The sequence below is a fragment of the Coffea arabica genome, chromosome 6c (assembly GCF_036785885.1).
Source record: "Coffea arabica cultivar ET-39 chromosome 6c, Coffea Arabica ET-39 HiFi, whole genome shotgun sequence".
NCBI classification, from domain to species: domain Eukaryota; kingdom Viridiplantae; phylum Streptophyta; class Magnoliopsida; order Gentianales; family Rubiaceae; genus Coffea; species Coffea arabica.
The window spans coordinates 18,714,888-18,729,030 of record NC_092320.1 but is presented as its reverse complement, the minus strand read 5'-3'; the positions used below and the strand labels follow the sequence as shown (position 1 = coordinate 18,729,030).

At 38.0% G+C, this 14,143-nt stretch overlaps 2 protein-coding genes and 1 pseudogene across 2 annotated transcripts; all 3 read right to left on the bottom strand.

The window, feature by feature from the left end:
- Positions 1-3,252: 3,252 nt before the first annotated feature.
- LOC140008655 (uncharacterized mitochondrial protein AtMg01250-like) lies at positions 3,253-3,627 on the bottom strand. Its single transcript, XM_072053493.1, has one exon. It carries the CDS (start codon positions 3,625-3,627, stop codon positions 3,253-3,255), a length of 375 nt encoding a protein of 124 aa, XP_071909594.1.
- A 5,748-nt stretch (positions 3,628-9,375) lies between these two features.
- On the bottom strand, positions 9,376-10,976 carry LOC113693091 (uncharacterized; annotated as a pseudogene).
- Positions 10,977-12,024: 1,048 nt separating this feature from the next.
- Positions 12,025-13,413, bottom strand: LOC113692351 (uncharacterized). The gene is made up of 2 exons (XM_027210748.2): positions 13,007-13,413; positions 12,025-12,884 (listed from the first exon to the last, which is right to left on the bottom strand). Exons 1-2 carry the CDS (start codon positions 13,154-13,156, stop codon positions 12,246-12,248), a joined length of 789 nt encoding a protein of 262 aa, XP_027066549.1. The 5' UTR covers positions 13,157-13,413; the 3' UTR covers positions 12,025-12,245.
- Positions 13,414-14,143: the final 730 nt, after the last annotated feature.

Genomic DNA, 14,143 nt, shown 5'->3' with positions numbered 1-14,143 from the left:
TCGTCCTCTTCACACTTTTGTCTTTGCTTTGTCACTTCCTCGGACTCACCCTTCACTAGAGCAGGAATTTCCAGAAGATTCGGATTGAGAATGTAAGCCACCTTCAATGCAGTGAGGAAGAACATAAGTTTGTCCTTTCAACGGTTGAAGTTGGTTCCGGTTCCATCAAGTTTGTCCAACTTAACGAAATTTTGGTTCATAACCATAGTTATTAAACCCAACTCGGGAGGGAACCCGGCGAACGAGGTGGGTCAACAGGTTACTGGTTCAACCAGTGGATGAGTGGTTGAACCGGTGGACCACTAAATATATTTAAATATTATATTTCATAATTTTAAATATAAGATATATGATATAAATTGTAATAAATAATGTCATAGCAAATACTCATATAATTTAATTTGCTATAAAATAATTAATTCGTATAAGAATCAATAAAATATAAAGTTATTTAGTAATACACCAAATTTTAAGTATAAAATTTTATCTATATTCAGTGTAATTATCTAACTTATTTATAAGTTTTAAGTGCAAAAAATTATTAAAAATAATATTTGTCTTTAAAATGAATTATGTAATATGTTATTTTTTAAGTCAATTTTATAACTTATAGAGTTTGGGGGTTATAAATTTTTATTAAAAGATTCCAAATAAATTTGTTTTAGAGAAATAAAATAAAGATAAAATTGAAAAAAGGTTTATATATTATAAGTAAGAAACCTTAGCACGATATCGTGAAGTAGCCTGGTGGTATCTACGTTGCTGCAATGCCTAGACGTCCAATGTTCGAATTCTATTGAAGGCATAAATTTTTTCTCCCAAACCCGGTTCATAGACAAAACCGGCCGGATTTTCGGTTTAATCTAGTCGAACCGTCGGTCCGTTGACTAGTTAACGGATTGATTGTTTAAACAATCTAACTCAAAACCCAGTCCGGTCCAATGCCCGGTTCACCGGTTTGACCGGGCCGGACCGGGTTTAATAACTATGTTCATAACTTTGATGGCACTCTCTTGTGTAGACTCCATTCTTGTCAATCAATCAAACTTCAAGATTGTAGGAAAATAATATAGAAGTACAAGACTGTATTGAGTCAAATCAGAAAAATTCAAGAAAGAATTCTATAGAAACAAGTTTACATAAATGGGGATCAAAACTTGAAGCATTCAAGGCGTGTAATCACTTTTCTTGAAGTTTGATTTTTTTTTTCCTGCAACGGTAGTTTTTGTATTGATTGGCAAAAGATGTACACTTTCATGAGCAAAGGCTCAAAGGTTCTATACAAAAGTGTTAAAACACTGAGGATTGATCCATTCCTCATCCTGAAGTATGCCTAAGGCATAATCACTAATCAAATCACATCTGTTATCTAATCTTCTTTCTAGAAGCATTTCTGGAACAAAGCTCTGAGGTTGTTAATGTCGTCAGCCAAAGTAGATATTTTGATATCCTTAGCCACTCCCGACAAAATCACTTTCAGTAGCTGTGGGCTGGGAACATGGACTGTAATTTTCTGCCATTGCTGATATCTGGCTTTTATAATGGCCATCTTCACAGCTTCTGCTATAGTCTGCAACTAATTTACTGCTTTCCTATCAATTAGTGCCCAGGCTGACACCACCTGATGTCTGTGGTTAGTTGCTAAAATCCCAATACCAACACTTTTGGTCTGTTCCTGCACAGTAGTTGATATTTTGATCTGCAATTCATCACTTCGTACCTCCACTGGTTCTACTTCTCCTCCTTCTCTTCCAGCATCCTCAGGGGTCCTTATATCAGTACTCCAAGCTGAGGCTTGCTCTTGCCAATCCTGTTGAGCCTTGTTAACTGTTTTCCAATGGTGCTTTCGTTTAGCGTTAAACTTCCATTCATTTCTCCTTTTCCATATTTGCCACAGGATATTCGTAGTAAGCTCTATATGCTCCTTCCCCTCTGTCCTACCTGAGGCTTCCAGCATTGCATTCCACCAATCTCTAAAATTCCCTGTCAGTCCCGTTAATCCATCCCACTGTATTGGGGCCATCTTCCATACCTCTTGAGTTCTGCTACACTGGAAAAACATATGTTCAATAGACTCATTTTGATCTCCACAGCCATCACATATTGGATCTCCCTGGTTTGTTCTATTAAACACCAAGGCATTAACTGGAATTAGCCCATGTAGACTCCTCCAAATGAAGTGTTTTATCTTGCTTTTGACTCTCAACTTCCACAACCACTTCCATTGCTTTCCATTGCAGTTTGCTAAGCTCGTTTCTGCCTCATTAACTTTTCCTACTATATGTTGGGTTGTTTCTCTACTCAATGCCTTGTACCCAGAATTGACCGTATAGATGCCATTGCCACTATGGAGCCAGTAGTTGCTGTCTTCCCTTCTTGAGATACTTATAGGGATATCCAGAATTTCGTTAGCATCCTTCCTGTTGAAGGTTCTCAGTACCAATAGTTTCCTCCATCTAAAGCCACTGATCAACTCATCTACTCTTTTAATGTTGCAATTCTGAGGCCTTGCAGATGTGACTTTTCCATCCCTATTTCCTGGAATCCAGTTATCCTCCCAAATGTTTGTAGCCTTGCCATTGCCTATCTTCTTCCTAGTTCCTTTTTGCACAAAATCTCTCACATTCATCATGCTTTGCCAAATCCAGGAAGCACACTTTGGGACTTTGCACTTAAAGATTGAGTCCCTATGGAAGTACTTTGCCCTCAAGACCCTGCTGACTAATAAATTAGGTTTGGAAATCAGTCTCCAGACCTGTTTAGCCAACAAGGCTTTATTGAAGTTCTGCAAATCTTTAAATCTTAGACCTCCCTCTTTTTTCTCTTTAGCCAATCTCCTCCATGAGCACCAGTGCATCTCATTTTTTCCATCATTTTCTCCCCACCAGTAGTTAGCAAAAATGGAGGTCACTTCTTTGCACAATTTGTTAGGGAGTTTAAAGCAGGACATTGTATAAACTGGCATTGCCATGGAAACTACCTTCAATAAAACTTATTTCCCTCCTTGGATGAGCAACTTGTTCTTCCAACTATTCATTCTTCTACTGATACTATCCTTAATGTATCCAAAAACTTGCTGTTTAGATCTTGTTATCACCATAGGGAGCCCCAGGTATTTTCCTTGAGTAGCCACCTAAATTGTGCCTAGGCTTTGTATCACTTCCCCTTTCCTCTGATGACTCACGTTGCTGCTGAAAAACACCGAGGACTTTTCCAGATTTATAGATTGACCAGACCCCTTCTCATACTTCCTCAGAATTTGAATGAGTTCCCTGGCTTCAATGAATCATCGGCGAAAAATAGGTGAGTCATGCTTGGTCCAGTCCTACTAATCTTTATTCCTGAGATCCTTTTATCTTCCTCAGCTTGCTTCAATAAATTGGAGAACCCTTCTGAACATAAGAGGAAAAGATAAGGAGACAGTGGGTCACCTTGTCTTATTCCTCTTTCTGGAATTACAAACTCTTTTGGTACTCCATTAATATTGAAGGAGCATGTAACTGAGGAGAGGCAACTCCATATCCAATTCCTCCAGATTGTACAGCAGCCCATCTTATCCATCATGGCATCAAGGAATTTCCACTCCACTCTATCGTAGGCCTTGGACATGTCCAGCTTCACCGCCATAAAACCATTCTATCCTTGTTTCTTATTTTTCATGTTATGCAAGTATTCATGAGACAAGATAACATTGTCAAGAATTTGCCTGCCTGGGATAAAAGCAGACTAATTTTTACTAATGCAGTGGCTTAAAACTTTCTTGAATCTATTGGCCAATATTTTTGAAATCACTTTGTACACAACATTACAGAGGCTAATTGGCCTGTAGCTCTTCAAATTGGCAGGATTCTGAATTTTGGGTATGAGGGAGATGACCGTATGATTCCAAGACTTTGGCAAATTGCTAGATTGGAAAAAATGCCTTACGGCTGCAATTAACTCAGATTTAACAATATGCCAGAATTTTTGAAAAAACAAGGGAGACATACCATCTTGACCTGGTGCCTTATTAGGATTCATGGAAAAAAGAGCTGATTTAATTTCCATCTCATCCACCTCTCTAGTTAACTTAGCATTCATCTCAGTAGTGATAGTAGTAGGTGTACCATGAAGAATCTCTGTTATACCCTCACTCCCTGAACTAGAGAAAAGGGCTCTATAGTAGTCAGCTACTTCCATTCCCAGCTCCGCCTCACTGTTTGTCCAAGTTCCATCCTCCTTTTGAATGTTAAGCATTCTGTTTTTTCTTCTCCTTCCCTTCACACAAGCATGGAAAAATTTGGTGTTCTTATCTCCTTCTCTCAGCCAATCAATCCTTGCTTTCTGAGCCCAATACTGCTCTTCATGAGAGTAAGCCTCTTTCAACTGCTTCTTCAAATATGCAATCTTATCCTTAACTCCTGAGTCCTTAGAGTCCTTAATCTCTTTAATCTGAAGCTTAGCTTGATTGATTCTTAGCAAAGAGTTTCCTGTGAAGTTATTTTTCCATTTGAGTAGAGCCACTCTGCAATTAGCAATCTGTCTAGTAATCCTATACATATTGTTCCCTTCAACTGGCTGTTTCCAAGCTTGCTCGACCACTTGATTAATGTCTTCCCTTTTTAGCCATCTCTTATCAAAGAAAAATCTTGATCTTCATTTTTCTACTCTAGGCCAATTATCTATGAGCAACATGCTATGGTCTGATCCCAGAGTTTCCACATGTTCACATTTAGCTTTATCAAAATTTTGACCCCAGCTTATGGTGTTCAAACCCCAGTCCAATCTTTGCTTTATCTCCCCCTCCCCTTCCCAATTGTTGCTCCATGTCTAGGGGTTACCCGTAAATCCTAGGTCCACAAGGCTGTTATACTCAATAAAACTGTTAAAATCCTTGAAACTTTTATCATCTCTTGCTCTCCCTCCCCACTTCTCTTCATTAGAAAGAATGTCATTGAAATCCCCTTCTAAAAGCCATTTATCCCCCCACAATTGTTGTCTCACAGTCAAAACCTTCCACTAATGTTTCCTTATATTAGCATCACAGCTCATGTAAACCCCAATAAACCACCACTCAAGCTGAGTATCTGGGTCAATCACTAGTGCCTCTATAGTAAGGGCAGTTGTAACAACTTTCCTAACCTCAATATCATTGTTCCAAAACAAGGCCATGCCTTCTTTCCTATCCATAGCTTCCATAATCACACTTTCCTCAAATCCCAGAATTCTTTGGACCTTTTTCATATAACTATACCTGTTTTTGGTTTCACTTAGAAATATTAAGTTTGAGGAGAGGAGGTTGTTAGCCTCCCTCAGCTAGGGAACTGTCAATGGGCTCCCTGCTCCATGGCAATTCCACACCAGAACCTTCATTGAAACTTTAGGGGCCAGTTGAGGTTGACCCCTACCCCCTCCAGATCCTCACTCAGATTCCCCTCCCCCTCTTCCATTTTGTTTCTCTTAAGACCAACTTCATTCACCTGCACTTCTACCATGTCTTCATCCACCTAATTTAGTTTCCTTTTCCCTTGTTGAGATGTCAGAGACCTGTTCCCCCTCAATTCTCTCAATTGCTGTCTTGAGATGTTGGGAGATCTCAACTGTTTCTTCATATTCCTGTTATGTTTTTGGGCGGCCTTTGAACCCACGTCAGAAGATCCTGGATCAATTTGCATTAAGTTTGTTTCTGGTCTACCAGAATCTTCCTCCACTACTGTTACTTGCATTAGCTCCTCTGCTATTTGCTCAAGTCCATTCCTCTCCACTTCACCCTTATTCTTCCCATGTTTCTCTACCTTCTCAGATATACTCATCCTTCCTTCTTCAAGAACACTGTTGCTCTTTCCCCCAATGAGGATTTTTTAAGCTTCTCTGGCACAAATATCCTTATGACTTTTGCTGCTGATTGAATTGAAGCTATGCATTTTCTCTTTACTGCAGCTATCTTCAAATCTTTGTTGTTGTACCTCATCTCCTCCAACCTCTTTGGACTTTTCCCTACTTGTCTGTTCCTCTTCATTACCCTTCTTATTGACTTCCTTTCTCCCTGGCATAAAGTCCTTTTGACTATATATCATATTCACCTTTTCCTTAGGATTTAATAGAACTAGCTCTCCATCTTTATAGCCCCAATGATTCTTCTCAGAGGTATACTTATTTTGTTGTTCCTTTTGGGGTGATGATTTTCCTGTATTGGCTCTCAGCCAAGGACCGTACTGATGTTCCTGTTTCCCTTTGCAAATCTGTATTACTTCCTTGCATGACTTTTCTCCATGTCCAATTACTCCACACTTGTAGCAAAAATCTGGACATCTCTCATATCTGAAGTTCAACCATTTTAGAGCTCCATTAACTTTAACTGTCGATCCCCTGAGTAGAGGTAGGGAGGTATCTAGTACCACTAATAGCTTTAAGTGTCTACCTTCCTTCCCTCCAACTTGAGGCACCAGAACATCCTTTACTTCCTGAAATACAGAACCAATTTTCCATCCCGCTTCTTTTGTTATCCAGTGTACTGGTAGATTCCAAACTTGGACCCAGAGAGGTGCCAGGTCAAAAGCAGAAATGTCTTCCTCTATACCTTCAAACCAGTGTTTCATCACCAGTATTTGATTGTCCATGACCCACGGTCCACCTCCTACTATCCTATCTCTGTCCTCTTTATTTGGAACATAAAACTGAAATATGTTTGGACCCAATTCTATGATCCTCAGATTCCTTGGATACCCCCAAGCTGAGTTCACAAAGTTCTTAACTCCAACAAAGTTCACCACTTTCTCTCTTTTAATTCTCCCCACTAAACTTAACTGACATTCTTGAATACCTCCATCTAACTCTTCACCTCCAAGGTCAGTACTTTCCAGTTCTTTATCTGAAAGGGCGAGCTTTCTTATCGCATCTGCTAGTTCCTCCGCCATGGGGTATAAACAGATTCTTAAGCTACCTCCTACTATCACTACTAAGACCAAGACTATTCGAGAAAAAGACCAAAGAAGCTACCCAGGCAGACTTAGTCGTTAAAAAAGAAGGAGGACCCCCTCCCTGATTTTGAAAGAAACCAACAAAAATCTTTTATATCCCTAATTTTTTTTTCCTTAAACAACTTTCTTCTTTTTTGTTATTTTAATTATAACCTTCCATCTCCGTAAAAAAAAAACTTTTGGGAAAGAGAGACATTAAAAACTCTAGCAGATATGAAGCACACAACAAGGAACAGTGGTGATAATGGCTCTGAAGGTACGTGTCAACACCCTTACGTCTTCCATGGAGTCTGTTTCCTCGTGCCAGATTAGCTAAGATCGCTGCTGCTTGCTCTCATATTCCGACAGTGTTGCTAAAACTTAAATGCAAACTTTCCCCTGAGTGGGGGGCAAGATTCTCTCAAAGTTCTCGGCTTTTGTTATCTCACTCTTAGAAGTTCGATCTTCTTAACTTCATCAACGCATAAAGGATTCTGGTTGATGTCCGAAGCTTGGGATTATATGTGTGTCTTTGCGGAAATTTTGAAAATTTTGAAAAGGTTTGAAACTCTCAAGGTTGAGAGACTCGCACTCTAACCTAGAGAGAGAAACTCTCACTTTTGGAGGGATTTTTGTGGTGGTCCTTGAAACTTGATTGCCCCCACTATCTTGCTAATCCGGTTTCTGGACAAAAACTTTAGAATACAATGAATTCTAATTAGACAATCAAGTAGCAAGTTCTTGGATTTGTCTAGTCAAGAATAAAAAATGCTTAAGTTAGTTTTCTGGTGTTCAACTTATTGATTTATACACCCACAACATTCAGAAAACCGTTAGAAACTGTTCACATGTAACCTCTCAAAGGAACATGAAGTTTCACTGTAAAAGGTGCTTCCAAAAGGTGCAAACCTTTCCTATTTTGCAAGCTACATTAACAGCTGCTATAACTCCCCGTGGCTTCTTCAGATCCAACTGCACGTACTGGTAAAAGTTGGGCCGATCAGACCAATGGATGGCTTGGCCAATAGTCACAAGGTCGAAGGTGGCTTGTTTGGGGATATCCCTTTCCAGCTTTTCAGCAGACGTTGCTGGAGATGTACACTTGTATTGCACATTTGGAAGCCTAGGAACAAATTCAAGCTGCTTTTGGCTGTTATCAGTGGCGATCACATTCTTGTATATCTTTGCTACTGAAACTCATCAAATTTTGTTATAATCTACTGATTAACCAGGCTTTCTACTTTCTTGAAAGAAAGCAAAAGCCATTGGTGCGAAAACAATTAATTATGGAAGAAAAAGGCTACTCACAAATGATGCTGCCTGTCCATTACCAATGCCGGCGTGTCTTGGATGCAATAAAGTGAAACAATTCTTCTGGATAATTTGGCCGGGATAAAGTAATACTTTCCCTGTTTAAGGTACAAATACGCCATTTTCTTTTTCTCCTTTCTCTTTTTCAATTTTCGGTAGTCTCAGACAAACAGATCTAGAGGCATAGATCTCTTTTAATGGGGACTTTCTAAACCGATTCACGCATGCACGGATGAGATTGATTTGGACTGGTTTAATTCGAGTATACTCTGCACATATATCAGCTGGAAGTTGCAATTAAATGCTTAATTTATGTACATTTTAGAAAACACGATGTACATATGTTTTAATAATAAGAGGGATGCAGCATCAAAATATTAACAGCATGGAGATTATAATCGAGCGTTGACTTGATGGGGGACAATATTAACATATTATTGCTTAGTTGGTTAAAGCATCAGCCAAAATGACATGTTTCTTGAATAACCCCGTTGACCCTGTCCTCCACATTTCATCATTTTCCTCATTTGATTTGCTGTCCTATACATTTTTATAATCATGTTGACCCTGTCTCAATTTGCTGTTGTTTCCCATTGAATAATGATGTTGGTCAACTCCTTCAGTTCATCCATGACAACATCCAACAGAGAAAACCAAGTTAATTGCAAGAACCAAGTAATTTCATAATTTGATTAAGTATTTATGAGTGTAACTTCGTTTTGTGAAGGTTTTAAGTTTCCCTTGGCTTAATCCCATTCCTATATTTCTTTCTTTAAGTACATATTTTCATGGTTAGAGGTTATTCACTGACGACCATCAGGTCCGTTGGATTTTATTGTTTGAAAGAATTCATGAAAAATATTACTGCAACAGTTATACAAAAGCGTGTATACCAGACAAAAAGTGGTTGTGAACTTGTTTTGAGTCTCTTTCAAATACTATTTGTAAAAGTGGAAATCCAGATGCAGGAAATTGAAGAGCACCAGAGAAAGGTTAAATATCTATTGTGCAATTAGCGATAAAACCTAACCCATTCCACCGAAGAAAATGTCTGGTGACAGAGGACAAAAGCTAAATTTACTGAGGCCTTAACCTTAATTTCCGCCGGCAAATGATATGGGATTAGTCATCTATTATGAAGTATGAACCCAGGAGAAGCCAAATAATTTACTTTCCCACTTTGCCAATCCAGAGATAAACAGGGAATTTAACACTTTTTTTATTGCTGCCATCTTCATTCCAAGCAGACGTAAATTCCTCAATCACATCCTCGCTCAAGAGATCAATACCCTTTTCCAGTGCTGTTTGATATGCTGAACCTGATTTTGCATACCCAAGATAATCATCCAAATCCATCAATTTTTCAGTGATGAATTCGAATGGCCCCGTGTGCTCAGCTCCATCTACTGGCAAAAATGGAAATTCCATGCTTTCATACTTGTCAAACACCAGATTTCTTCCAGGGTGCCAATAAGGCCTGGAATCAACAAGTAAAACTGTCTAAACACAGCATCAACTCTATCATTCACCTGTGGGGTAGTGTATCACCAAGCTGCTATTACTCCTTGAGGTTTCTTCAGTACCAATTTCACTTGCTGGAAGAAAGTAGGAAGATCAAACCAATGGATGGCTTGGGCAATGGTCACCAGGTCCACAGTATCTGGTTTTGCAACATCCCTTTCGAGCTCTTCTGCTGACATGACCGGAGATAGGGGTGGCAATTCGGGTCTAAATCAGGTTGGCGGGTCGGGTCAGACCCCGACCCGTCAGAGAATCTGTTGACCCGAACCTGGCCCGTCAACCCATGACGGGTCAGGTATATTGATCCGAACCTGAAAATTTCAGGTTGACGGGTTGGCGGGTCGACCCGAAACTTAATTTTAATTTATTAATTTATCACTGTAATTTCTAATAAAATTAATTTCTCACAAAACTAATTACATAATCAAGTAATAAAAATTTAAATAAATAATTCCAAACCAAATCTAAAATAAATTAAACATCGTAAAAGTGTTTTATCCCAAACAAAATATGAAATAAATTAAAACAGTATAAAAGTAAAAAATAATATAATATATTATTTGTCCAACTATAATAATTTCAACTTCACACAAATTAAATAAATTCATTTAGGATTAAGTAATTAATGCCTTTGAAAAAAAAGAATAACTTAGTTTAATTAGATAAAATTATTTTTATGTTTATTAAATTATTTTTAATTCGTAAACGGGTCATATCAGGCCACCACGGGTTAACCCGAAATCGACCTGTTTTCTTTTCGGGTTCATCGGGTTCAACCCGATTCTGACCCGAATTCCCAAAACCTCAACCCAAACCCATTAATTTCGTGTTAGGTTCGTGTCGAAAATTGCCACCCCTGACCGGAGATGTAGAACGATACCGAACATTTGGGAGCTTGGGAGCATATTGAAGTTGTTTTTGGCTAGTATCAGTGGCAATTACATTCTTGAATGTCTTTGCTAGCTGAAATCATTTAATATAAATTATACAATGCATTCAGGCTTTTAATTGGCCTTTCTAATTGCAAGAAAAAGAGTTGCTGCACAAGACGAAGAGAAGAGAAGCTGCCTGGCCACTGCCAGTGCCCACATCCCAGGCAAGGTCATGGTGGGGTGTCTTGGATGCAATGAAATGGAACAATTGTTGTGGATAATTCGGCCTAGATACAGAGTATTGCTCTGCCTGATTGAGGAACAAATCTGCCATCTTTTTCCTTTTTCTTTTTTCCTGAATATCTGGGGTGAACAAATTTGAACAGGTATTTATGTCCTTATATAGTCCTGGAGTGACATGCATGCCTAACTAATAGATAGTAGTATACAAGCAAACAAGTAATTGGAAGGATAGAAGAGGAAGAGAGATATAAAAAGAACAAATTTGCTTGTCAACATGTAAACCTGAAAGCACAAAGCAAAGTTCGTTCTTGACACCTGAAATTGAAAGGGACATCAAACTTTGTTGTTATATGTTAATTAAGAGATACTAGAAATTTTTGTTGATCGTTATTTTTGTTTGGGTATTTACTCTTTGGTATCTCAGCACATGAATGCAGAGAGTGGACGAAATCTGCTTCATACTTGTCAAGAATCTTGCGTAATCCATTACGTGCAATTCCTATTTTTTCCTTTTTTTGGTCAAAAACTTGTCATTCGTAGTTTCCGACTGCTGAGTCTGCTATTATTGTTGTACAGTTAAGACTTGACAGATAAGACGCCTCTACAAATACCAGCCTCAACTGTACCATGCAGTGTAGATACTAGTACAACAAAAATAAACACTAAAACGATAAAAATAAACACTAACATAACGATATGTAAAACTATAATAAATTTTAAGGCACAAATTTCAATGAAAGAGAAAATTTCTAATTATGCTTTTGCTTGTGTTAATGTCTACATTTATTGTTGTAATATCCTTATTTACTCTACTAGTGACCAAACTTATAAAGCCAAAAGTTTACCATCCTCTTCGTGCCACTTCATTTGAGTTTATTTTTTGTTTGGGGTTGATTGTTTTATAGTGTAGCCTATATGGTACTACCTTATTTTATTTTTTGCCCAGAATTTGAACGGCCAAACAGGTGCTTTGTTACCAATTTATTTATTACTTCTATTCATTAAGTTCATTTGGAAATGATTATACTGGTGATAGGATTTGTATACAAACTCATTTTGAAAACCTATGCAAACATTTACGTTGTCCTAAGATACTATTCTTTATTTAAATTTGATCAAGTACATACTGATGCAAGTCATCCACCTAGAACACTCAAATAAGGAATTTTATTCCACAAAAGCAAAAAGTTCTGGAAAAGAAAAAATGCAACCTATATTGCAATTCAACAAGATATCATTTATTCAACCTATATCATGAATTCCCCAGGGAGGGGTTGTTGATGGTTATGATCTATGATAGATGGGGGATAACAATGCGATGAAGGGTCCACTCAGTATACCTCCGATCGAGCCTAATACTTCATTTTCCGACTTTACCAATCCTGAGATAAATAGGGAACTTAGCAACCTTCTGATTGTTGCCATCTTCGGCCCAAGCAGACCGAAATTCCTCAATCACGTCCTCACTCATGAGATCCACACCTTTTTCCAGTGCTGTTTCATATGCCGAACCTGATTTTGCATAAGCAAGTAACTCATCCAAACTCATCAATTTTTCAGTCATGAATTCAAATGGCCCTGTGTTCTCAGCTCCTTCTACCGGAAAAAATGGAAATTCAATGCTCTCATACTTGTCATAAATTAAGTTTCTGCCAGGGTGCCAGTAAGGCCTAGAATCAACAAAGTAAAATTTATTAAAAACAGCATCAACTCTAGCATTGACTTGTGGGGTAGTATAGCACCATGCTGCTATTATTCCCTGTGGCTTCTTTAGAACCAACTGCACTTGCTGGTAGAACTTGGGACGATCAAACCAATGGATGGCTTGGCCAACAGTCACAAGATCCACGGTGGCTTGTTTTGCCACATCCCTTTCCAGCTCTTCAGCAGACATTGTTGGAGAAGTACACTTGTATTGCACATTTGGAAGCCTAGAAGCTAATTCGAGCTGTTTCTGGCTGGTATCCGTGGCAATCACATTCTTGTATATCTTTGCTAGCTGCAATTCATCAACTTACATTATAGTCTGCTAACCAGGCTCGCTACTTTCTTGAAAGAAAACAGAAACCAATCATATGGAAAACAAATTACTTATGGAATAGAAAGAGGACTCAGACTCACCGATGATGCTGCCTGTCCATTGCCAGTGCCGGCATCCCAGACAAGGTCATGGTGCGGTGTCTTGGATGCAATGAAGTGGAACAATTCTTCTGGATAATTTGGCCGGGATTGCGAGTAATTCTTTCCCTGTTTAAGGTACAAGTATGCCATTTTCTTTTTTCCCCTTACTTTCGGTAGTTTAAGATGAACAGATCTACAGGCATAGATCTCCTTATAGGGGGACTTTCTGAACCGTTCCAAGTGTTCTGAGTTGAGATGACTTGAATCTTTGTTTACACCTTACAGATCTACAGCCATCTTTTTTCCCTTTTTCTTTTCTATTAAGGTCTGTGATGAGCAGAATTGAGCACGTAAGCCCATGTAATTTAATGGTCTACAGCGTTAAAGAACCAGTTGATCATGTGCCTGAGAAAGAGAGAATTGAAGAAGAAAGGTATAAAAGGACAAATTTGCTTGTCAGATGCAAAGCAAAAATCCACTTTTGACACCAGAAAAATAAAGGGGCATCAGCTCAATTGCTGTGCTAAAATGCATCGGACGTCAATAGTGGCGGCTGTTTCGTATGCGTCAAGATTCTTCTGCTGCTTCCGTAATGCATTACGTGTAATTCCTGGCAAGGTAAAATATAGAAAAGCCCCTTGAGATTAAGGGGATATACAAAAAAGTCATTTATAGTTTCAAAACTTGCATTTTGATATCTCATGATTTGAACTAATTTAAAAAAGTTACGAAAATCGTCTGAATTAATAGTCTTGAAATATACGCACTTCTTTTGAGAGTATTTGTACTAGAAATAAATAAATTTTTAGTTGATATACCTATTATACCCTTAAAGTTATAATACAGAAAAGTCACATGTGGTTAAACAAACCTACAAAAAAGTCCCTTATGATTTCAAATCATACAATCCAGTACCTTGTGGTTTGAACTAATGTGAAATTTTGATAAAAATCATTTAAATTAACAAGTTTGAGGTTGCTTGACATGAAAAATAATTTTTTAAATCAAATTTTTAGCTGATATACCTATTAAATTCCTTAGAACTCATAAAATTTCCAAAAACAACCTAAAACCTCCAAATACAACTCACTTTATTTCTATACATAAAATAAATAAATAAATAATTTTAAATAAAAC

Bases quoted from the DNA above. Each gene is read 5' to 3' on its own strand.
- LOC113692351 (XM_027210748.2), bottom strand. From the start codon at position 13,156: ATGGCATACTTGTACCTTAAACAGGGAAAGAATTACTCGCAATCCCGG. The intron at 12,885-13,006 runs GTGAGTCTGAGT...GATGAATTGCAG, and splicing joins ATGGACAGGCAGCATCATCG to CTAGCAAAGATATACAAGAA.
- LOC140008655 (XM_072053493.1), bottom strand. From the start codon at position 3,627: ATGGCGGTGAAGCTGGACATGTCCAAGGCCTACGATAGAGTGGAGTGG.